The 25,916-nt window shown below is 37.4% G+C and overlaps 1 protein-coding gene across 1 annotated transcript in view; it reads right to left on the bottom strand.

Annotated features, from left to right (window-relative positions):
* The window catches only part of pcxb (pyruvate carboxylase b), a 378,906-nt gene that overhangs the window by 200,785 nt on the left and 152,205 nt on the right, over positions 1 to 25,916 (bottom strand). The window contains exon 12 of the mRNA XM_032584098.1: positions 9,591 to 9,773. Within this exon, the coding sequence (XP_032439989.1) occupies positions 9,591 to 9,773 (183 nt within the window). The remainder of the gene's footprint in view (positions 1 to 9,590; positions 9,774 to 25,916) is intronic.

The raw sequence follows: 25,916 nt of genomic DNA, 5'->3' as shown, positions 1-25,916 counted from the left end.
ATCTTTAATCATACATGCAGGGACAGTTGGTTTCTTCAGATGTGTATTCTAATTAGATAAGAGGGGTGTTTGTTTCTGAAATTGTGTTACAGATGAAGCACGTGGAAAGAGGGGATTCATAAAAATCCAGTGAGGTTTCTTTGATCACAAAGAGGTAAAAACGTGTTTTATTTCAGATTGACACCACATACAGACTCCTGGATCTGAAAAGAACTGCAGTAGATTAAGACAAATTTATAAAAAATTATTGAGCTGCTGCAAGTTTTTTTAAGCCGCTTTCTAAACCAGGATAATCATTCCCCCCCCCCCAAAAAAGGTAGTAGGTTTCTGCACCTCCACCATCAGTTTCAGTCTTACTACAAAGGAGGAAATTCTATCTGTATTTTTAACACCAAAGTTCATTGCTTTTTAGCCAGCCAGGTCAAAAGGAGGAACTAATATTAATGTATTAATGTCTCCAAATGCGTCTCATTCAAATTAATATTTATTCAGGGAATAATTCCCATCATTTTTGTAGGTTAATGGTCTTTATGAGCCTTAAATGGGATTTAGAAACCATATTTATGAATGAATGAACACAAAGATGTTTTGTGCTTTGTTTTTTTTGTTTTGTTTTTTTTCAAAATAAAATATTTTACACTTGAACATATTATACCTTTTGACGTAGTTGTAGAGAAATACAGTCCTTTCTAAGTTATAATGGAGGAAAAAAGGCCAAAATTATTTTAAAATGAAGATGTACAAATGGAATTTGATCAGAAGACAACTAGTGACTGATCTTCTGGTAAATTAATGAACCATTTAAATTTTCTCAGATTTTGTAAAAACAAATTCTACTAAACCTCGTAAAGGCGTTGAGGATATTTTGGTTGTATTTTACTCCAGATAAAATTTAGTCGTTTTCTCTTGTAAAAGTAAACCGTTTGCACTGCAGATTCCCAATTAAAACCTGCAAACTTCCACTAAGAGTGAAGCGGTTTGTATCATCTAACCTCAGCTGCAGACCCACACAAAACTCTCCAGTGTCTAAATGTTGGAATTATACTTTATATACTCTTTTAAAGTTCATGACTCCTAAACTTCTCTGGCACGATTCTTTAATTTTTTTAGTCAGTTCCACACTTTAAGGTTATCTTAGTAAAATAACAACAAAAAAACGCTTATTTTAGGGCTACAAATGCTCTGGACTGTAATTCTCTCCTACCTTGTTCTCTCCCTCCATATCGATCTACTACAAACAGACTTGGAGATGAAATGTCAGTCTGAAGTAGTTTGTCCAAGACGGTTGTAAACATGTCCCGACTGCCAGCCTCTGGCTCTAAAGGACCTCAACAAGGTCTTTTGTGAATGTGTCAAGTGGAGAGCTGTTAAAGACAAAGCTGTTTAAAAACCTACAGGAGTGCAGCACGCTGTCCTTCCACCTGGTCTTACCAACCTTTTCTCCAAGCTCAAAGCAAAATTACAAGCCAGATCGTCTAATATGTTTTGTAATGTTACGATACTCTCAGGAGAACAGAGATTTGTAATTTTCTCTTTGACTGAGAGGCTTGAACAGTAATTTACCCAAAATTCAGACTTATGCTAAAACTGATGAGGCTATTAATACTCATCAGCAAACTAATAGAAACTAAAAACATTTAAGAAGTAAAACAAATAACCCTACAAAACCTTTAACAATATGTAAACAAATAAAAAAAACTATTACAATTTTTTAAAAAGAGATCCTAACGCACTGGAACCCCAGTATTCAAACTGGATAGGAACCACTAAACAGCTGAATTATGCAAATACTTGAGATCCTCTCTAAAATGAAAAAAAAGACCAATAACTATTTATTTTAACATTTCAAACACCTATGTTCAATAGCCAGTTGTACTGGTGACATTTACTTCACTGTTTGGGAAAAAGTTACTTATGAGAGTAGTTTTACTCGGCTGTACTTTTTCTGTTACTTGAGTAATATTATTGCTACTCTTCTTAGATTTCTGCTACGTCTGAGCTAATGCTTATGCTAAACTGTGCCGGACTGGTGAGGCCCTAAAAATGGTAAACCTGACATTTTTTGCCACATTTGCTGCAGTTTTCTTTCTAAATCACTGCTGAGAAATAAATACAGCTCCACACCAGAAGAAGAAAATCCCTAAATGAGTTCACCCACAAATGTAGCTTCTATCTTTTGCATGAACAAATTATGTTTTACATATTTAAAAACTGATGCAGCTTTGATGGTCTAACCACAACGGTTGCACCAATGCACCGATGATGGGAAAAGACATCTTAACACGGTAATTATGCATGTGGATTAATGAGACTGAGCCATTTAAAATGGCTTATGAAAGACAAGTGGGATTTTGAACTGAAGAAGCTTGGTCAGACAAGGTGCAGCTCAAATTTACCCATAGAAAAAATTATTCAGAGCCAAAAAAAAAATACCCAGATGTTTCTAAAAGCAAGTAAACATCTGTTATTGTTAATCAAAACATCCTCTGACATCACACTTAGCACTCAAGGAGCAACTAACATTACCGATAAGGTGCTCTGTTTTAATGAGAAAAGGAACATCTGATTATTTAAATTTCCCTGCGAGGTTTTCTGCAAGATGCATAATGCATGCATTTGTTGGGTAAATTAAATTCCAAGCCACATATTAGTGGCTTAGTGAACGCTGCAAGCAATATGAATTATATGAATTGTTTGGAAACATTTTATCCAAACTGTAAGCAGGGCCCAGATAGCCAGATAGTTAAAGAGATATACAAATGTTTACCCTTCATTATTCCACAATAATTGGATTTTTTTTTTTTTAAAGATTGAAAAGCAGACCAGGGTTTTAACTAAAAAGGGCAAAAAATACATTTAACTTGTCAACATATGAAGAAAAACCCAAATTAAAATCGAATGTTGTGAGAATCAATAAGAGATCATCTGCAGTAGATCATTTCCCATTTTTAGAGAGTGAGGTTTTACACATGTTGGATATTATCACTGGGTATTCCTGCACTGCTCTTTATTGTGTGTACTTGTTTAACCTGGGGTGAAAACTGGACATTATTTCACTTCCAGGCGTCAAACATTAATCAGTGAGCGTTCAACAGACGATCACAGCCTTAAAACTTCCCAGGACCGTGTGTTAGAGTTATCGATTATTACAACAGTCACAATAATTAACCGGTGTGCAGTCACACTTTTAATTAAAAACTCTCACTTTATGCACAACTTCCTCTTCTGTGAGAAAACATCCCTCATCTGTATGCACATCAGTGGGCCTGTGTAATCACGACTATGCATTAGAGCTTTGACTAGACCACAAGCGTTCATACCGGCTGAGAGAGCGCGGCCATAATAACTAATGCACCATTAAAACCCGTTCTTCTCTTTGTGTCTGTTACTTTAGAGTAATTCAAGTTCCCTACTCCTGTGAGAGCACTGGAGGTATACGTCATCAATATTTCATTAATCTGGATGAATTAAAATTAATCCCGTTTTACTCATTGCTTAGGGATTTTTATTTATAGAAGAAATAATTCTGTAAATGTAAGCTTTTAATCACTCTGAAATGGAAACACACATGCTTCTGAACCAATGATTAAATAAGTAAATCTAGGCAAATGAATGTAGCTCAACGATCTGCAAACGATGTAGCGCCGGTGTACGGAGAAGTTTTGTCTTTTCGCTCATCGTAGGACTGTTTTATTGAGCCACACTGATTATTCGTGGCTCTGAGTTTTGCTTTGAGGTACAAATCTGGAAACTCGCCAGTTTTTCCAGATTGAGATGAGAGTGATGGTTCTGGCTGCGACTTGCAATATATCAAACTGTTTTTTAGATCAGAATTCAAAAGCCTTCAAGAAATAGAAGTCCAGCTATCTTTGATTTAAGCACTTTTCGCATTCATCTAATTTCTTATAAGGTTTTTATTATTAATTCATAAAGCAATTCAGCAAAAGCTTGAAGGTTTTTGTATAAGTGCAAATTTGTTGCCTTTTTGTTCATTGTTGGTCCTGTTATATAACAACTAAGTCAGACCTTCATCCATCCATTAATTTTATTTTCTTTACAGCAAACAAGGAAGATCCTGCCGCTTCGTTTTTCTTCCGGTGTGTAAATGTACCTTTACGCAATAGGTGAAGCTAAAATAGAACCCAAAAAAACCCTAAGCAACATGTTTGATAGTCGACATCCAGCTGTTCTCTGGGTGGAATTGCATTTGACATTTTCACTGTTTATCACCTTCTCTGCGGTCCGTGTCCATGCACCTGCATGTCTATCATCATATCTGTATTTGCACATGCTGTGAACCTTTTGTCTGAGGGTGCACAGAATGGGCGAAGTGTGTGTGAAGAAGTAAAATGTCATGCAGAGCTACAAAGAACAGGAGGAAGGAGGTGATGGACGGGAAAGAGACGGGACGACATGAGGCAGGAGGGCAGAGATGGACGGAGAGATGAGCAGGGGGGAAGTTACCAAAAGGGCGAGCAAGATGAAATGATGACACCTGAGGACAGGTTTTCACATTTCATACAGGACTTCAGTGATTATACTGCAGAAACATCAGCAAATCAAGATTGAGCTTTGTGTAATTACAGGCTGAAATAATTTATATTTCCAGAACTTTGTGAGTAAAAATGTTTTTTATAGTCTGCCTGGTGATTGAGCTTCAGCTACCTAACACATTTACATAAGCAGGTATTTTAAAAACAATAATTTAAAATGTCTTTCTAAACAAAATAATTTATTTTACCTAACAACACTTTTTATTATAGTCACTGCATTTAACATCTTTTTAAAAATCACCATGATAAAGCGCTCAATAAAAAGCTTAACATGGGATTTAACCAAAAATTAGCTAAAAAAAAACAACTAATTAAAGTGTTTTTCAGATTAGCTCCCGATAGTGAAATGCAACCTGACAGTTTAAAATTATGTCAAAGTTTATTACAAACATCATTAGTTACTAATGAGGAAGATATCAGACGCTTTTCTGGGACTTTTTTCAGAAACAGGAAAAGATTACAGATTATTCAGGCGTTTTTCTTTCTACTTTGTTTGGTGAAAATGATGCAATGATGGGATTTTTTTGTTTAACTACATGTGAGGCAGTGGATGAATGCTGCAGATATTTGTGTTTTATTTTGTTTTAGAGCACATGCGTCAAACTGAAAGTGCATGTGCTCCTTTTTTTGTGGCCCTTTTGACTCCAAATTAGTTCGATTTTTACAGTAAATTTTTCTCAAAATTCGCCAAAAACACTGGGTTTAAGTGACTTGATATCAAGTTATAGTCCGTGATCGATGCAACGATTGATAAAGTCATGTTTAACATCATACATTAGTGCAAATATAAACACTACTTACAAATATTTCTAAATTAGCATCACAAAATCAAATTTTGATCGCCAAAAACAAAATAAAACACGAAAACAACCACAAAATCCTGTATGGACTGACCAGCATGAAAAGATGCTCAATATTATGTAATTTTAATAAAAGCTTATTGAATACCGAAACAACTATTTGACATTTTAACAGTTTAATGGTTTTATCAATAGATTCTGGCACAAGCAGCCCTTTAAGAACATTCAGGTTTTTGATTTGGCCCAAAATAAAAATGAGTTTCACACTCCTGGTTTAGAGGAATGGAGATAAAAGTCTCACCAATATATTAAAACTTAGTTGCAGATAAAATGGCATGTATGAGTCTTGGTTCAGTACAGGCTTTGGTTTTTAGGTTCAGGATCAAAATAAGGGAAAAACGAGACTAGAAACCAAGCAGATAATCCACTAAATATTCCATGACAAGGTTAGTCTTCTGGTATTTCATGCCCTTCTGGCCATGTGTCACTAAAATATCATGGTTTCAAACAAACCTCGACATTTTGGTGTGAAAATTGTACAAAATGTAATAAAAACAAATCTGTCAATCAATTAATTTAGCTTTCATGCAAAAAAAGAAAATCCTGAACATTTGCACCACTTGCTCTGCTTGCTTTTAAACTGAAACTTTTTCAAAATGCACATTAAAGGAAAAGTTTCTTCAAGCTTTTCTCTGAAACTATGACCAGCCATTCTCACATTGCTTTGGTGCGGAGTGCTTTCTATAGCATCCATCAACTACTTCATTAAAAAAAGGCAATAAAATCAGGTCCTTATTCTCCTTTGGGTGAGAGTGGTGATTGTTGGACACTTATGCATTTGACTGAATTCACCATTCTGTGATGTCTGTGCCATGAAGATCTGTGAGCAATCTCAAGCTTTAATATTGAAATTGATATGTTTTTGCAGCTTCTACTCACTTTCCATTCACGGTTTTATGCTATACCTCCATTTCATTTTTATTAGTTTCTGTGTGACTATTGTAACCATAACATTAACCATCTATAAGACTCTTAATTTGCTTTCCTAAAGATGATTTACGACTTGAAACGGCTGCATTAATTCTATAATCCAAGCTCCGAGGACATGTTAATTTATATTCCAATTAAGCCCAAACATAAATCTCAAACAGTTCAGTGCAAATAAATCAGCTGCACACTTCCTTAATGAATCCCAGCTTACCTCGCTTTGTCAGGTTTTGTTTGTATAAAAGTGGGAAAAACATGTAAATGGCAAAACTGTAAACTTATGATGTGTACATCTTTAGGAAAAGCAGTAAAACAAAATAAACATCATGACTTGCTCTGCGTGGGCATTGAGGCATCATTGCAGTAGAAAATGTCTATAAATTGTTGGAGAATCATTTTCTTTAAATATTCAACAAAGCATGTTTTACTTAATTACTTTAAAATGTTTTTATATTTAAGAAAATGCTGAGTTAAATTTAATAAAGTTCAGAAATGGGTTAATGAGCTCACACTTTAGACCATTGTTCAAAAAAGAAATCTATGTACTTATAAGAAAAACAGACGCTTGTGTTTTTTTTATATAAGCTGCATAAGTTCACTCTTTGATGCTAATTCATAGGAGCTAATTCTACCACTTTCAGAAACTTTGGAAACCTTCAACACACTTAATTTTCCCAGATAAATCCTGAAGTGCTAATTTACTTGGTTGTAAACTTTCAGTTGAATGAAGTTCGACCTCTGAGTTGAAATTTTGGTTATTGGCTTAATTATTCAAGTAGCTGATATTTATGTTCATGCTCTTGTTTTGAAGTGGGTGAAGACTGTTCATGCAGTCCTCTCGTTACATTCTCCACCTGTAAAGCGGTGCGGCAAATGACATTTACCCAAAATGCATTGCTGTAGGGCAGGGGTGTCCAAAGTCGGTCCTCGAGGGCCGGCATCCTGCAAGTTTTAGTTCTCTCCCTGGCGGTACCAACAACCTTTTCAGCATGTCAATGTTGTTCTTAGGCCTTCTAACGAGCCATCATTGAATCCAGGTGCGTTAAACCAGGGAGAAAACTAAAACATGCAGGATGCCGGCCCTCAAGGACCGACTTTGGGCACCCCTGCTGTAGGGTTAGCACAACTCACTTTTTAGCTAGTGATGCTCACCACTGCTAACTACCGTAGCATCCAGGTTTTCTTTTAATATCTGGAGATGCACAGATCAGAATTTTGTCTTTCTAGTTTAATTTTAGCCGTTTTCAATTGATCTCTGAACTCTTTTGAAAGAAGATATAACAGCATTCATAACAGCTTTGTTCTTTGTTTTTGGAATTGGTCAAAAAAGTCTAGTAGCAGGTTGAGAAAGAGGACCCCAATAATTGTATTTATTTTAATCAAATGCAAGAAAACAGTTAGCCAATGACAGCTTATCCATGCTAATTAGCTGATTAGCAATTAGCATGGGCAGCATTACTATAATTGTGGTCTGTTTATTCCTGATAAAGATTTCCAAACAGTTAACATTTTAAATGATGTACGTTTCCGGTTAAAGGTCGTATTCCGTTTAGCCTTCCTGTTATCACCTGTAAGTGTTGCTCTTTCAATTAGCCTGAATCAATCGGATGTATAACCATAAAGTTTCTTGCACCTTTCTGGGTCTTTATTTATATACTCGGCAGTACTGAACATCTAACTTTGTGTCTTCCTCCCTCAGTGATGATGAGTGTTGCCATTAGCGACACCTGGTAACGTTTACGGCGCCTTTGAGAAAAACTTTAGGTCTCTGATTGACTCAACAATCAAGGTTGATCAAGATCAACATTGGCAGCCATAAATTAGCCCTTAGATTGTAGTTCTGCATTAAATCAACACATTCATAAAGGACCACAATCCAACATTTAAAGGACAGACGGGAAATCAATTTAATCTCTTCATCATTAAGAGGAATGAGAGGTTTAGATGCACCTTGACCAGGCAGTGCTTTTCTCGCTCTGGTGTTAGACGACGCTCCGTGTCTCGAGGGGATAGGGTTGTCTTTTCTTCATTTCACACCTATAAACAACCACTTACATGGTATTTAATTTCATGAATAATTTACTAATCTTCTTCCCTCCAACCCCTGTGTGTTTGCAAGTAAAACAGGAACGAGATGAGAAAAAGAAGCTGCTTTCATAACAGCTTCATTAGTTTGTTTTCTCCACTTTAATTTCCAGGATTTATCTTTTCTTTAGCTTTGCTGTACATTTAGAGAAACTCATGCGGCAACTCTACAACTTATATTCAGTCCTGTTTGCCTGAAACACAAAAATCAGCACTTGAATTTGTTTTAGTATTGAGCAAATGTAACATTTTAACACACCAAGCAAAGGTCGGAGGTGAAAACGAGGTAAAAGCCTGAGTGGAAATATGAAACCTGATTTTCCAGAGATCTTTCTTCTGTCACGTTTACAAAAATTTGGGTAACTTTCAGAACTTTTCCTTTAAATCCACAACATAAGAGCAGCATATTTATTTAATAAAAAGATAAAAGTACCAACATTGGACTCAAAGGACTGACTCCCGCCCACCTGAATACTCACACCGACTGGTCAGCTAGCACTCAAGGCAATGTTTCCACAAGATGTTCTGAGAGCTACCAGATCAGTGTCAATCTTTTAGAAACTCTTGAATATCCAGCTGTTAGCTTTAATAATAACCCCATTTATACTCTCATTTGTAGCTCACTTTGGATAAAAGTGCTCCCTAAATGTGTAAATAGAGATATTTTAAAAGATTTAGGCGAAGAAGCGGCTCAACTTGAGGAAGTTACGGCTGAGTAGAAAATTAAGTGTGGGAGGCATCATGAATGAAATGTAAAGAGATGCTTGAATAAGGTGTAGGCGGTATAGACAGAGACAAAAGGTAAATAGAGTGAACATTTACAAAGGAAGTGTCAACATTTGCCATGAGCGATCTTCTGTGGCGTGTTGCCTTGAACGAGTTGACGGAGCCGACTCCCCGTAAATGACGAGAATGTTTGCCTTGAACGACTCACAGATCAGCTGACAGGTTTTGTGTCTTACAGCAGAAAGAGCTTAAAAAGCAGAAATGAAATTTGGAAATGGTTTAAAAGTACAGTTCTCTAGAACTCAATAAAAAAGCCTTCAGGTTCAGGACAACGTCTTAATTTCCACAGAGGCAACAGGAACAGAAAACGTAGATAAAAGCACAAACTGAGCTGCTGGCGTACCACCAGGATAAAATGAAACGTCGCTGACGCTCCTACCTTGACCCCTCGCACTCTGAACTCGGCCAGAGCTCGGCTCATCTTGGAGGCGGCCGTGTTCAGGTCCTTCCCGCTGGCGATCACTTTCACCAGCAGCGAGTCGTAGTGAGGCGAGATGATGGCGCCCTGGAAGGCCGACGCGCTGTCCAGACGGATCCCCATGCCTTCGCCGCTCCTGAATACCTGCAAGAGGTCAGTTAGAAATGTTAGACACTTAAATACAATATATGCAAACATTACTGACAACTTGATTCTGATATGAGATGGGCCCATTTTTTCCTCAGTGTGATTAAGTAAACCTAATTCGAAGCAGGAACATAAAAATAGTGTTTTCTGCACATTTATCACAATTTTTTGTGATAATAGGTATAAGTTTGAGTAAAATGAACTGCTGACAACATCTTAATTATCTCATTATTTACCGAAGGACACTTCATGACAGTCGTAAATGTTGATGGACACGCCGCGTTTATGACGGCGTCACGTCAGTCTTCAAAAGAAGTCTTACCGATTTTTGATTCTTAAAATGTCTTTCCGGTTCCAATGTCAAATGTTCATTAGAATTTGAAGTTTATTGATCTTTGAAAATGTTTCATCGGATTGCTATTCCACTGCCGTCATATTAGTTGAAAATGGTCTCAAAACAATATTGTCGTTTATCGCAATAACTTGTGGGACAATTTATCATCCAATAAAAATGTGTTACTGTGACAGGCCTGCAAAATATAAAAATGATCTCACTCATTTTGGATTCCTTTGTCATTGTATTTCATTGTATTCAAGGCCTTTCTCAGGAATAGCAACAAATGCTTGCTGCAGCTTCTCAACTGCCTCTGCTGGTCTGTCGGTTCGTCACTACTTGTGAATTATTATTGAGGTGAATGCAAGAAATCAATCTGTGGGCCAAACATGGTCGCTGGTGCACACTTTGGAAGAACAAGACAAGAGTTTTCAAGAAAGTTGACATGGCCTGGATATTGTATTGGCTGCTGCAGCTGTGTCATGTGACCAGCTTGTGTCTGAACAGGTGAAGCCTGATGTAACAGAGCGATGATGATGATGATTCGTCTGATAATTCTTGAGCTTTAGAAACTGTTGCTATTTGTTCAGTTATTTCATGATTAATTCATATTGGAAATGTATTCTTAACCCTTATAGACCGAACATTTTAACGACACTCATGACTCTCTGCGCTATCTGAAAATTTCAAACAGTTTCTGAAAGGGGAGATTATTGCGCTTTCCAGCCAATCTCGGGTTATTAAGGTAATTTCACTCCCGCCGTAGCAGGAAGCATATTTTTCTTTGGTTTAATCTGATGAAACTCTCTTTTAAAAGATGGTAAATTGCAAAAATAACTGCTAGATATTGAAATTTCCAGTTGAGCCTTTCCAGAAATGGGCAAAAGTATTTACTCAAGACATTTAAAGAACTTTGTACAATTAAAATAAGCAAAGGCGGAGATCTGAAACTTTGTCTTTAAGGGGTTAAAAACATAAAATATTACAGTTTCACTGTACATTTTGAGAATCTGCGCATAACCTCTGCATAATAGGCCATGAAGTGTTTGTCACAACGCTGTTCAGATACTATTATTAGCTTCTTAAGATGACTTTAATGTTTGCACTGCAGGAATGCAAACATCACATCTGTTCTAATCAAACTCGCTTTAGAAGACAATGGCTGCCAGAAATATGAGCAAAAGGCAGAAAACCTGCAGGAGACGAGCGAGGAGCAGGAAGAAAGTAGCTGCGTCACAAACACTTGGCAGGAGAGCAGAAACGAAGGGGGGAAATGAATGTCCAATACTTCAACATATGGAGGCCCTGGAGGGCTGCGAGCGAAAGATGAGTAGAAATTGTAATTATAACAATGTTGTGCCGCACTGATGATATGCTGGAAATATCTTCACACAATGTGAGCTGCAGAGAATTATGATGAGAAACGTTTGTCATGAGCTTCATTTTTTCTTCCAAATTTGCGAGCAAAGATTCAAAATTAACTGACAAGTTAAATGCGAACATAAATGTTGCTTTCTCCTGTCATTTTTATGTTGTGGAGTTGTTTTAGCTCTTAGGATGGGCCCCCAGTATTCACAAGATACCTGCAATCTGCAAATACTTGAGATCTTCTATTATAACTGATCATTTTAATAGTTCAAATACCAAATATACTTTAATATGTATGAATACATACAGTGGAAACCATCTTAGCAGCAGAAGCTAGCATCCGCTATCCTTCGTATCTCCGGTGTTTCAAGGATGATGAATGGTGCCGCTTCTGGATTGGCTGCTTTGTATGGCAGCTGAGAGAGTTAAGTATTTATATTTAAGAAAAAAAAAATCATGAATAGGCAAATTTTCCTTGAATATTTTGAAGTCATAATTCACAAAAACAAATCCATGGATACAGAATCGAGAGGGGACAAACAGATAACCTAACTAAATACTAAAAAACAAGAGATTATAACTCATTTCAGGTCGAGGGAGATTTTCATTCACCACTTTATATTAACGTGGAAAGGGTGGAAAATGTTCAAACTCCAACAAGAATCATAGCATCTAACGTAAAAAAAAATCACCAAATGTCTGCCCAACATCTAAACCAGTGGCTTCTGGAAAATGCTACAGCACCATAAAAACGCGCTAAAACATTCATGACCAATTTTTTTTTCCCCAAAGCTGAACTTTGGACCAACAAGGAAGAAACGCTCACACCTCCAAATTGTACATATAGGCCCCATCTCTCTATGGAGAGCGTACTCAGTCGAAGTGCACATAAAGTTTCAAATGTGCAGCTCACAAACGTGTAAAAATTGGACAATTGGGGGAATAAGTGTTACATCATCGACTTGAGCCACTGATTCATAACTAACTATAACTAACATAACTAGATAAGATAAGATAAGATTTATTTGTCATTGTCATCAACAGATTACAACGAGATTGAGATTTGCTCGACTCGAGTTAAGATGCAGGTTATGTGTATATACATAATATACAAAGATAAAGAAATAAATAGTACAAAATGAGAAATAAATAGACATCAGAAGATGGTTGCAGCGCCTGGAGGTGTCGCAACAGAATTGACATTTTTAACAAAGTGGTGTCAAGAGCAGAAGTTCTTATGCCTTTGAATTTAGTGCCATGATTGCCATCGGGTAAAAACTGTTTTTTAGGCGATTTGTCCTGGTTTTTATTGCTCTGTATCTCTTGCCTGATGGCAGCAGCTGGAAGAGACCATGGCCAGGGTGTGAAGAGTCATTTAAAATGTCCAAAACTTTCTTGTGGAGCCTGGAAGTGTAAATCTGTTCCATAGTGGGGAGGGGGCAGCCTATGGTTCTCTCTGCTGCCCTAACAACCCTCTGGAGCGCCTTCTTGTCCGCGGAAGTGCTACTGCCGTACCAGACACACAGACTGTACGTGAGCACATTCTCTATGGAGCAGTGATAGAAGGATGCTTCTGACAATACAGTGCTTATTGTCATAAGCAATAACTATTTTATGCCTTTTCAGAACAATGTTAAATGTCCAGTTTAAGTATTTTTGCCTTATAAAGACATTGAAGGAGATATTTGTCTGTTCAAATGAGTTTGGTTCTGACTTGACGGAACATAATTCGATAGGATTCACCATCATGGAGAGTGAAATTATTTCAATATTTTACATTTTAAAACTGATTTTCTCACAACAGACCGCTTGCTCTGTGAACATAGGCATATTTCTGCCTTTTAATTCAAAATATACTTAATGCAGTCAGGGTTAGGGTAAAGACTCTGGAGAACTGGGACACACTACGCACCGGAACCTGAGCGGGACGCGCATTTATAGGACATGGTGGAAGTGTGAGTATTCAGGATACCAAGAGTCTTTAGGCTGCAACTAAAATGAAAAATGTTTTCGTTGCCTTGTGAAAGAGAAGCGATGGAAATGGGTTCTAAATAACAAATCCACTTTCATTTTATTCTACTGCTTTGTGAAAACAGAGAAATTAGTGTCTGGGTTTCCAAATGCAACACAACAGACTGATAGCTTTTTAATTTTCCTCCCGAAACAATAAGATTGTCTGCACACAGCTTTTACAGGAGGCATAAAGAAACTGTTTTCACCAGCAGGTGAAATAAAGCTGATAAAAAAAGTTGAAAAAAACTCAGTCAAGATTTACTTGACTAAAGAGTCTGAATAAAAATCCTTCCTGGACTGGCAATATTTTCCCAGCGGTCTTTCACCATCAGTATCCAACTCTCTGCATCCTTTGCTTTCACACTTGTCTTTACTTTCCACTGCTTACTTTTCCTCTCTCCTCATTAGGTGTCCTCTCTGCGTTAGCGGGCTATAAAGCAAACTGCCCTCTGCCCAAGCCCTTTAGCACTGCAGGCTAAACAGAAACACCCGACCAGAGCAGCAGTTAGCGCTGACTGCAGAGCCACAGAGACAGAGTGGCCGACTGCTGCTTCTCCCCAGGGGAAATGGAGGACAGCATTAAACTTTGCTTACAGAGAAACTGATGCAGCTCTTTGGTTCAGTCACTGTTTAACCTTCAAAGACGTTGGCTGGCTGAACAGTGGGGTTGATGCTCAAAGAGGGTTTTAACACTTTTATACTGAGCTTCAAGAAATAACCAAAAGTGGGACTTATGCACACCTCATGTTTAAGATGTAAAGGAATCAGTCAGCTGCTTAAGTGGGGCTCTTTAAAGCCGTTATGAGGTAAATCCACTGCTGCAGAACTGCATCAGCAGCTTCACTTTGATGGAACAAATGAGCTTTGATTTCTAAATGAAAAGCCAAATCACTTTCCCACTAAGGAGCAGCAGTCCAGTTTTTCTTTTTAGACCAGAACCTGAGTTTGAGCCGCTGTTTATGAGAGCTGCAGTGCAGATCCTGGATAAGAGAGAGTACACTGAATTTCTCCAAAACTCAATAAAAAAAAAGTTTAACAAAGAGTTTTGCATATCAAGGCTTCAGTTGACCCCTTTTTCTTATGCTTTTTTTTTTACCACACTTTTTTTCTTCCACTAAACTTTTCAGAAATATGGTTGGATACAGAACAGCTTCTTATGAAGCTTACCCTCCTCATGGAGGGAGTCAATGGCTGTTTAATGGTCTCCTTCACTATTGTGTAGCCTAAAACATATCCATTATTTTTGAAGACTCATTTTTTATAAGGATGTATTTATAATTTTTTTTCTTTGGGATCAATAAAGTACTTTTGAATTTGAATGTCTTCTTTAATATGTTTTTTGTTTCAGTTTTAATCCATAATACTAAAAATGAACGGAAATAAACACTTAATATATAACTGTGAGTAATAACTCTTTACAACTTTTACTTTTTTTTTAAAAATTAAATTTTTTGATAATATTTCTCTTTATTTTCATGGATTTCAACAACTATCACCCTGAAAGATCAAATATTAAACACTAAACGTAACTTCATCTACATGCATATGCAAACTAATAAAACCCATAAAACCCAAGATCTTAGAAAAAAAATCAAAATGAACAAAAATAAAAACTAAATATTTTGTTGTTTGTAATAAGTCTGAACAAGTTTTACTTTTTGAATCATTTTACTGAAATAATTACATTTTTTGCTGAAATTACACTTTATTTTAGTTGACCTTCAACAAATCCCATCCTGAAAGACATAATATTAAAACAAACTAATTTACAATAACTCCATCTACATGAGTATGCAAACTAATAAAATCCATAAAAAAACAAGTCTTTTGTAAATTTTAAATCCAAGATTATCAAAATAAACAAAAATAAACACTAAATATTCTATTCTGTGTAATAAAACTATCCAACTTTTACTTTTTGAATAATTTTATTGAAATAATTTAATCTGTTTATGTTATTTCTCTTTATTTTAATGGATTTTCAACAAATCCCATGCTGAAAGATCTAATATTAAACACAAAAAGTAACTAATTTACAATAACAACATCTACATGAGTATGTAAACTAATAAAACCCATAAAACCCAAGCTTTTTGCACAAATAAAATCATGTATTTTTATAGTGAAAATGGCTGGATCCACCAAAATGAGGGCCAACATTGTGAAAACGGCGCTGCGTGTTCATGTCAGGAGGCTAATGAAATGTGCAGCAAGACAGATGTTTGGCTGTTGCACTTGGCTGAACAAACATATAAATGGGATATGAAGTTAGACAAGAATTCACAACAGTAACACAGTGGATACTCGGTTATTAGAACCACACAGATGGGATTTGTTTTACAGAAAATAATCACTAGAATAAGGAGAAAGTACAACCTGGCAGATAATTGAAGGATTTTATTAATTTTCTCTAAATTAAATGTTTGAACTCATTAAAAATAACCTTGTAGCATTTCTATAATGCTAATAAGGAATCTGGGAGAGTTATTGTGCGAGTCTAATATAATACACTCACTGGCCTCTTTATTAGGTACACCTTGCTAGTACCAGGTTCTTTTGCCTTCAGAACTGCCTTAATCCTTCATGGCAGAGATTCAAGAAGGTACTGGGAACATTCCTCAGACAGTCTGGTCCAAACTGACATGATAGCATCACGCAGTCGCTGCAGATTAGCAGGATAAACATACATGATGCGAAACCCCCGTTCCACCACAACCCAAAGGCTTTCTATTGGATTGAGAGCTGGTGACTGTGGAGGCCATTTGAGTTCAGTGAACTCATTGTTCAAGAAACCAGTGTGAGATGATTGGCGCTTCATGACGTGGCGCGTTATCCTGCTGGAAGTAGCCGTCAGAAGATGGGTAGACTGTGGTCATAAAGGGATGAACATGGTCAGCAATAATAATCAGTTAGACTGTGGCATTGATGCTCAGTTGGTACTAATGGACCCAAAGTATGCCAGGAAAATATCCCCACACCGTTGCATCACCACCACCAGCCTGAACCGTTGATACAAGGCAGGATGGATCCAAGCTTTCAGGTTGTTCATGCCAAATTCTGACCCGACCATCCGAAAGTCGCAGCAGAAATCGACTCATAAGACCAGGCAGCGTTTTTCCAATCTTCTATTGTCAAATTTTTGTGAGACTGTAATAATTATAGCCTCAGTTTCCTGCTTTTAGCTGACAGGAGTGAAACCCGGTGTGGTCTTCTGCTGCTGTAGCCCAGCCGCCTCAAGGTTCGACATGTTGTGAGTTCAGAGATGCTCTTCTGCATTTCTCAGTTGTAACGAGTGTTTATTTGAGTTACTGTTGCCATTCTATCAGCTCAAACCAGTCTGCCCATTCTCCTCTGACCTCTGACATTCCCGCCAACAGAACCAACGGTGACTGGATATTTTCTCTTTTTCGGACCAACAACCATGCCATGTTCAGAGTCACTTAAATCACCTTTCTTCCTTGTTCTGATGCTCGGTTTGAACTGCAGCAGATCATCTTGGTCATGTCTACATGCCTAAATGCATCAAGCTGCTGCTATGCGATTGGCTGATTCAACTGTTGCATTATGGAGCAATTGGGCTGGTGTACCTAATAAAGTGGCCGATGAGTGTATATGAATAGTGGGGTTTAGCTGTGGGGCACACAAACACGAAAATGGTGCCAGAGTGAAGCCACAATACTTTAATCTCATTTTCCCAAGACTGGCTGAGAGGCAGCGCTGCTACAGATCTGCCAGCCAGAAATATGAGTTACTGTACCGACCCAACTGAAGGGGAAGTCAAGTACCGTGTTAATAATTCAAGTCTAGGTGATGGCTTCTTTCAGCCCAGGGCACTGTCAAACAGGAAAAATCACACCTTCCTGCTCCTTCACTCCCACCATGTCATTGTTTCTGTCTTACCTCTTTCTTCATCGTCTCCAGGGAGTCAGAGGCACAAATAATTTAAGTAGTTTGGTGGTTTGACACACATACTGATGCAACTCTACGCAGTCAGGCACTCGGAGTCACTGGAGCCCGGATCTTTGTCCCGCTCTGTTTTGACGGGAGCTTTTAATCTGTAGATACCCACAAACAAAACTTTGCAGCTTCATATTAAATCCGTCTGATAATCTTTAAACACTCTGTCAGTTTATCCACCTGTAAACTTTCACTCTGTTACCTATTCTTCAACATTAACAGCACATTTTTCTACATTTCCTTCCAGTTTCCTGTCAGAAAGCAGCAGTCTACAAGCCCTCCATCCGTTTCCTGAATGCTTCCAATAAATCACTAAAACTCCTCAGTCCCTCTGCAGTGCAGGTCAACATTTCTCTGACTTTGAATGAGAAAAATGTTGCTCCATCATGGGGTTCATTACAAATCACTCACTGCTACTGCAGTCTTTAAAAAAAAAAACACCAAATGTAGCAGCTCTGGGTTCAGGGTGGATTACAGCGAACCGGGTCAGAGTAGTTACTGTCAGCGGATAAATGGGAAAAACTCTGAGCAAAATGGTAAAAATAAATGGATGGAAGGTGGAGGGGGGCCATTTCTGTTAATACGCTGACGTATGATCAGAAGTAGTCATAAAAACTATCAACACTCTAGTTTCTATGATCCGAAAATTATTCTCATTAGATATTAGATTCATAGCTAGAGCCAAAAGTTGAACTGGGTCAAAATGATACATTTGATGTTCGGTTAGCATCGGACTTCTCTGATGCGTTTTAATAAACCTTCAATACAACAGAGAAAGCAAGAATACACAATTTAACCCTTTCATGCGTAGTAGTCACTACAGTTTCATGTTATAAATGCACACAGACCACTGAAGTGGACACAAACGCATCATAAAATACACTATCAACTACTGGCCATCAGCTGCAAATGCAAGAAATTATTTTTGTTAAATCCAATATGGCCGACAGACCAAAAAGCATGCCAACCGACCCGACCTGGTCCCTCCTTCTACTGTAGACGACTCAACTCTGAAAGTATTTTAAACTGGTAGCAAACGACAAAAAGACTCACAATGTTTTAGTGAACTGCAGCAAATATGGCAGATTTCTTTCCTATGTCGGGTTTACTTAGTTATTTAGTCATGTTTGGTTTGGATGTTTAAGATTGAGTTAACTAATTACTTTAAGTTAACAATAGAAGAAAAGTCTTATGGTAATCTGTAATACTAGCAATACTCATTTATTATGTCTAAACAGAAAATAAAAGGTGCAGCTGTGATCTCCACAGTTTTTTATCAATTAAGTCCATCTTTGGTTTCAATGTAGTAGACTTTCACATATTTTTAGTTGAAACTTAACGTTATTTTACAGAAAAGCTGCCCTTTCACAAATTTTTCACACATCTAAAATATTCTTAAGAAAATTCAGCTTGGGAAACTGAAATACCTTCATCAGTCAAACCTTTGGGAGAGCAATACTAGGACAAACTGGCTGCCATCTTAAATGTATAAATACTTCTCACTGAAATCTCACTGCAGCATCACAGTCATTATAATTGTTCTGAAATAGAGTTAAAATTCTTTCCAGACAGACAGGCAGCAACATTTCCAAAGGCAATGGTGTCTTTTCTTCTTGGCATCGTTTTAAGATTTATATCCTCCAGAGAAAAACAGCTAAAACTCCTGCTTTAATAGAGACAGTAAGACGATTTATTAACTCAACCCGCCAGATCAGCCGCAATTTACTCTAAATTCCTCTGGAAGCAGCAAGCGTGAACTTGCATATTTCATTTTCAGTGTTTTTACATGCTGCTTCACCATTTTAGTTTTGTTTTTTAAACTTGCATTTTTAATCTTGTACTTGAAGATAGATGTAAATAATTTTAGAGTTCAGTAAAAACCAAATTACATTCACCAAAACTGTGCTGCATTCATGTGCTGCAATTCTGCCTTGGGCATTAAAGCAAATACAACTTATTAAGCAAAATTAAGTTCACTTGTGCTATTTTGAGTCATTTGAACTGGAGAAGTTTTATATTTTTAGGTAAATCACCTTCTGAACCATTTGTCTCCCAAACTTTCCAATCCTTTTACCAAACTGCGTCTCCTGCTGCTACCAAGCTTCACCTTGTCCTTTGTCAGATTCGCTGCTAATATAGCAACACAAGGCACATGTCTGAAGTGAATGTATAGAGCAAAAGGCTTCAAGACGAAAACACATTTTGAGCAAGCTGTGCATCGGCATAAGAAGAAAAAAAAAGCAGACAAAAACTGACGGCAGTATCTGAGCTCCAACTGATATTGTACCAATTAGAGGAGGAGAGGAGCAGAAGGAGCAGCAGAGCTACAGAAAGTTAAAGAGTAATAAGGAGGAAGAGACAGAATGACAGAGAGGCAGGGAGATGGGAATATAAGTGCAAGTTTAATGGGTAAAATCTACCTGTGAGGATGAATCAAAGCTCAGAAAGCAGTTGAAGGTTTGGAGAAGTGTTAGTGAGAAGAGACAAAAAGAGATAAAAATGTTTTCTTATAATTGTTTTGAGCTTTCAAACACGTAGGATTCATTATCTATAGGTGTTTTTTTTTTATATACAAAAGCCAAGGTTAAAAGGTTTCTGACATTAGAAATGCATAAAACAAGTTTGAGCTGCAGAGCTATTTGTGCCTTCAAACTGATATTTCAGGGGCACTTTAGACAGAAGCAGCAAAGGAAGTCATTACTGGAAGATATTTCTCAAATATTTTGTCACAACCACCATTATAATGTTCAAATGCATTACACGCTGACAGAAGCTGCTGTTGTCTTTAACAAGCACAGGAACAGTAATACAGTAATACAGCCAGGAAGAAGTATTTACAGCCCCGTAGTTCCCCTGTAAATGTAACTCCCAGTTGCCACCAAGTGTTTGGTAGTCGGTGTTTTACATCGCAGTGGAGGCGGTTAGTTTTAGTAGCTTTTATTCAACCACACAGGAAAACATTCACAGAGATGCAACAGCGTCTGAGTCAGATTTACCCCTTTGGATGATTCTCCTAATGTAAAAGAAAAGCCTGCTTGAGCATTAGCTACCAGAATCAAACTTATTCCTTCAAGCTTTTCTGGTAGAAAGCTGAATTCATGGCTCCATGACAGATCATCCTGGGCCTGGAGCAGCACAGCAGCTACTGACCATCACCCAATAGGTTGGTCTTGTTAACCATTAAGATGTTTTTTGGTAAATGTGAGATGGGGCTGAAGCCTAAAACCTGACTTCATCTAAAGCCTGCAGTGCTTTAGATGTTCTGGGTTCTGCTTTTACCTACTGGAGTTAACAGGCAGGGAGCTAAAGCTGTGATTTGAGAGTCAACGTTTAGTTTCTGAGCTGCTCTGAACTTTGGTACAAGCCCTGATTACACAGATGAACATTAATTTTCATAAAGTTTTATGGAGAAATGTGCGTCCACATGACAGCGCTGTAGTATGTATGCCGGGCCAATGGGCGGCGCTGTAACACTGCCAAAGAACAATGCAAAAAAATGTTAGTGAGGCTCATGCAGGTTACAGAGTGAGATGGAGTCAACGTGTTATTTCAAAAAAAGACGCAGGTCACACCTACACACAGAAACGAAAACCATCATTTTAAAATGTACCCACCCTCCAAATGATGGTTTCTGGTGTCTAAAAACACCGGATCCGTGTGGAAGAACAGCCTAAACGACTAAAAACCTTTACAGATACACCTGATGTAGCCTCTGTGTGGATGGAGGTATTTTACAAACTTCTAAAACTTGGATCATGAAAAGGTCCTGAAAAATCAACAGCTTCATCCAGTCAATCTGTCGCTGCCATTTTTGCTGTTAATTTTGGTGTTTTTTGTGCAGCTTCCAGTACTGGCTGCGTGACGGTAATCGATTTTCAGACATTTCATATAGATTCTGAATCACAGTAAATGAGAATTGTGTTTATTATATGAATCTATTTTTTGGCGACTCTTAGATTCAAAAATGAATCTTTGACACTCGTGACAGTTTTATTTGAATATTTCAGATATGCTCTACAAAACAATCTATAGTCAGTAAAAAAAATTAAAATACAGACATTAACTAAACAAATCCTTTGAAAACCAGTGCATTAACCTGAATATACATGTAAGAAAAAAACCTTGACACCTGCCTTTAGCAGAGGGACACGTTGACATAAAACAAAAGTAATGCAGCGTGGAGCTCTGTCAGTTTTCTGTGAGTGAATGTAATTAGTTTTACACCACAAATAGAGGGCAGCCTGTGTGAAAGGAGCTTATTTATCCCAGAGTCTGCAGAGAATTCAAACAGTAGAGGTCATCTTTGCAGCCGAGGGCAGGTTTATACGCTCTGGACATTAATTTACTCATAACATTTGTTGGGCTCTTTCTGTCAATCAGAAGATGCGAGACAGCGTTCCATAAACTACAACATGAAGAATAAAATGTTTATACAGTCATTGCTGTGTGGTTTTCGCACCAATGAATGTTATTAATGCATCGTCTTCAAGAATCATTCACTTTACTCCTAAAACTGATGTGAAACACACTTGGACTTTCTGACTTAAGAGATGATGAGTTTTTTTTTTTGTTTGTTTTTTTCTTTATAGTAACCTAGTTCCACTTGTCCCCCACATGTTCCTGCACATCACTGGTCAGCTGGCTGAAAGTAAGTAAAATGCTATGTTTTCAGATGCATTAAACAATGAAAAAGTTGCTTTTAACAGAAGAATGCTATATTTCATAATTAAATGTTGCAAAAAAACTCAAACTGTGTGGATTTCCACAGTAAATTGTCAAGGTAAGTTTAAAACGTTTTGAGCACCACACTTTGGAGATAAAAATGTACTATTGTATGACATTTATGTCTGTTAATGTCTTGTAAAAGCGTTCTATATAAGAGGAATGAACTAAGTTATAAGAAAATTTTATGTTTTGAAGATTCTCTAACACACCGTGTACTCATTAATATTCTGAGAACAAAAAAAATCCTCAATTTCAGAAACATTTAAAATGTAAGACCACTTTTATGTCAATCAATAACGTATTAGGAATAATAAATATTCATCACACTGAACAAATCAGGTTGTGTTGAGATAAATTACCATTCTGTTCAAATTAAATACTTAAGCATAACAAAATTACTCGACTTTCAGTAAGGATATTTTTCTTTAATATTCAAACTGCGCAATTTGAATTTTAAGACATTTCAAGGACTTTGCACAAAAGTCAAGCCCTTCCCAAACCTTGAAAAACACCTTAAATTTCAGTATTTTCAATGACTTAATGCAGAACAAAACAAATATAGGTCTGCGAAAGTTTAGTGTTTCATTTAAAAAAAAAAAAAAAAAGGGTTGAGTCCAACATTTTCAACACGGCTCAAGTTTTGCTTTTCTTCTGTTTGAGGTTTTAACTTGTTTTGTGTGCCGCCGGCTTCTCCTTCAGTTTTGTCGTTTTGTATTTATTAGTAAAGCAGCGTTGATCCTATCCTGGTCTGCAGAGGTTTATCTGGACCACTGTGGTTTTACACAGACGACCTGCTGAAACTTAATGGTTAAGAATCGAGGCTGTAAATGTCACTGATGACCGCGCTCACACCTGCTATTACAACGCATCTCATGAGCTTAATTTAGAGCTTCCCCACTTGCGATCGAAGTATCCTGGGAGGAAGGAGTGGAGAATAGTTAGTGACCTTTCCAGATGGACTCTATTGCCTGTGGCTGTATGAGACATACACTCAAAGCTCGCCTGCAATCCGCATCACAACCAACCCACCTATATCAAGTCCCCACATTTCCCTCCAAATTCTAGTTCTTTTATAGTCTACAGTTTCTTTTTATCCCAGTGTGAGTCTCCTGCCTCCCACTATGTCCTCCCCAAAGGCATCCCTGGCTTATTTTTGCTTCTTAAATCATTCAAACCCTAAATGTTTCTCGCCCTATCTTTCTTTTGTATTCCTCCTCTCAGCACTCCAGAACAACAGCTGTGCAATTCCACTGCGAGGCACCAAATACATCTGCAGGTGCATGCCCTTCAAGCAACATCAGCGCCGACACCGTCCTACTCAGGCTCTCCGCAGCTCCTTGTTGCCTTTCATCTAAAGAGGCGACTACATTAGCCTCTCAATCCTTCCAGAGCGTGATGATCGAAACGAGCAGCAGAGGATCTCTTCTGCTTCTCAACTTTCCCACACTTCCAACGCTTGTTGACTTTTCTTCAATTATTTCCCATTTTTGCCCCGCCTTTGCTCCTCCTCGAAGCTCGCTACCCGGTTTTTCCACATCTCCTCGTTCATTTTTTCCTCTCTGCCATCGCTCACCAAGCTCTTCACACCTGTCACTGCCTCATTTTTCCAATATCACAGTTCACCTTTTAACCTTCATTTTTATTCCCCTGAATTCATCTCTTTCAAAAAATCTACTTCCAGTGCGATATCTACATATCTTCCACCCATCTGCTATAAGCGTTAAACAAACAGAACAACATCACACACACAAACTGGGAAATACTGGTGCGCAGACACCTGCTGGCCACCCACACAATGCTGCAGTCAGCCTCATATCTAATGTAGTATTAAACATTAGTACAACCATTAGAGTCTGTGGCAACCAGATGTCTGTGACAGCAGAACAAGCTGTTTGGGGCTTTGGAGATAGGAGGAAGTGACAAACAAGCAAATAATCTGATGTACAAGCTGTTGGGAGCTGGATGGACGTCCAGCTCTGCCGGACAGAGGTCCATTTAAGAAGAGAGACGGACGCTAACGAGATGTCGCATGTTTTCGCTCACTGGGCAGCGACATATTAAGATGTTTGAATCAAAGGAATCCAAACTTTAGGTTCTTATTTTGTCTTGTACTAAGCAAAAACCTCAGTGTACAGTTTTGCTGATTCACCTGTGAAACGTGACTCCAAATTATTCGCAAAAAATTCACCCATTTGAGGAATTTTTTAAAGTATTTGAACAAATTGGGAAGCTGAAATACCTAAATAAAATGCTAAAACAGCAAATCCAGGAGCAGCATTTATTTACTTTAGAGCAAATTGGCTGCAAGAAAAACAATGAATGTTATTTTCTGCTGTAGCTACGATAATTTTTACAGTGCATTAATGCAAATTAAGACATATTTTGTGTGTAAACTATTAAAATAGGGAGTTGTAAGTGTTTTTAAAAGGTGGGGTTGTCAATTGTTCACAATAAATGAAAGAATCCACAGTATAATGTCAGCATCACCACAGTTCACAGTGTGGATGCTGGGTGCAGGTTGATTTAAAAAATAAAAAGCAATTTTGCAAAGGTTGGGGTAAAATTTCTCTTTTTATCTAAGATGCTTGATAGCAGATGTTGCCAGTTGATTTTGTTTCTTCGTAAAAAAAAAAACAAAAGCTTTTGGGGTTTTTTCACACGTTATCTTTGCTGGACAGTAAAGCTTAATCTGAAACAAAATATCTAGGAGTTAAAATGAAACAGTCCAACAAGACAGTTGCTTTCTTTTTACACATTTTTCACAACAAAAATAAGCACAACCGAAACATCAAGCTCTTACATATCTAAAAACAGAAGTATTAAACCAAAACTACGGAGCCCAATAGAGGACATGGGGAAAGATGTTCTTTTAAGTTCTCTCGCTATAATGTACTGATTAGTTCATGCGGCATAATTGAATACTGAAAGTCTTTCTTATGGTGGCCACCGTACTTTCTGCTATAATACAAGGTTTTAATAAGATTTTCCCATGTATGTTAATATCTCGTCAAACATGAGCTTTCCATCTCTTTCCGTCTCTTCTAAGATAAGCAAAGTTTCTGTAAGATGGAAATAAATAAATATATCCAAACTATTTTAACTACTTTGGAGTTATTTTCACAAGGTAATAAAGTTATCTGACCGTTTGGATTTTGTGTTTGTAGTCTGATTGGTTAAAGAGATGTTTTCATGTGCAATTTCATCTCTACACAAACATACAAATATGCAGTTAATAAATCAATTTTCAATACGTTTTCTGCACCAAAGAGTTAAGAATATATACACACATTTTCACTGAGGCTCTTTAAATGTGTCTATATTTGAAATTGATACTTGACTGTACACAAAATGTACTTTTTCTCATTTATTGTGAGGTAATGCAAAAGAAAAATGTTTCCTCATAGGGGTCTCCGTACCCTTCAACCTCACCACCTTCCCTTTCCAATTGATTTACATCTTAAGTTGAAAATTCACTGCATCACTTTAGTTTCAATTCATTTTTCTGTAAAATAATCATCAATGGCTATTGCCCATCAACAGACACTTCCATCATATATCTTAAGTCAGTCCTTTTATAAAATGTTGCCCTCCATCTTTGTGGTAAACATCCAGCAGTCCATCCATTTTACATCCTGGACCTTCTTGCTGCAGCTGCATTGTATGGAGCGCCATTTCAATTAAATAGGGGAATAAATAAATAAATTAGTAATTGGCATCTTTATTCCCATTTATATTTATTCATT

Source organism: Xiphophorus hellerii, chromosome 14, assembly GCF_003331165.1.
Source record: "Xiphophorus hellerii strain 12219 chromosome 14, Xiphophorus_hellerii-4.1, whole genome shotgun sequence".
NCBI classification, from domain to species: domain Eukaryota; kingdom Metazoa; phylum Chordata; class Actinopteri; order Cyprinodontiformes; family Poeciliidae; genus Xiphophorus; species Xiphophorus hellerii.
Note: the sequence above shows the minus strand (reverse complement) of the source record. Positions and strands in the feature narration are given on the sequence as shown.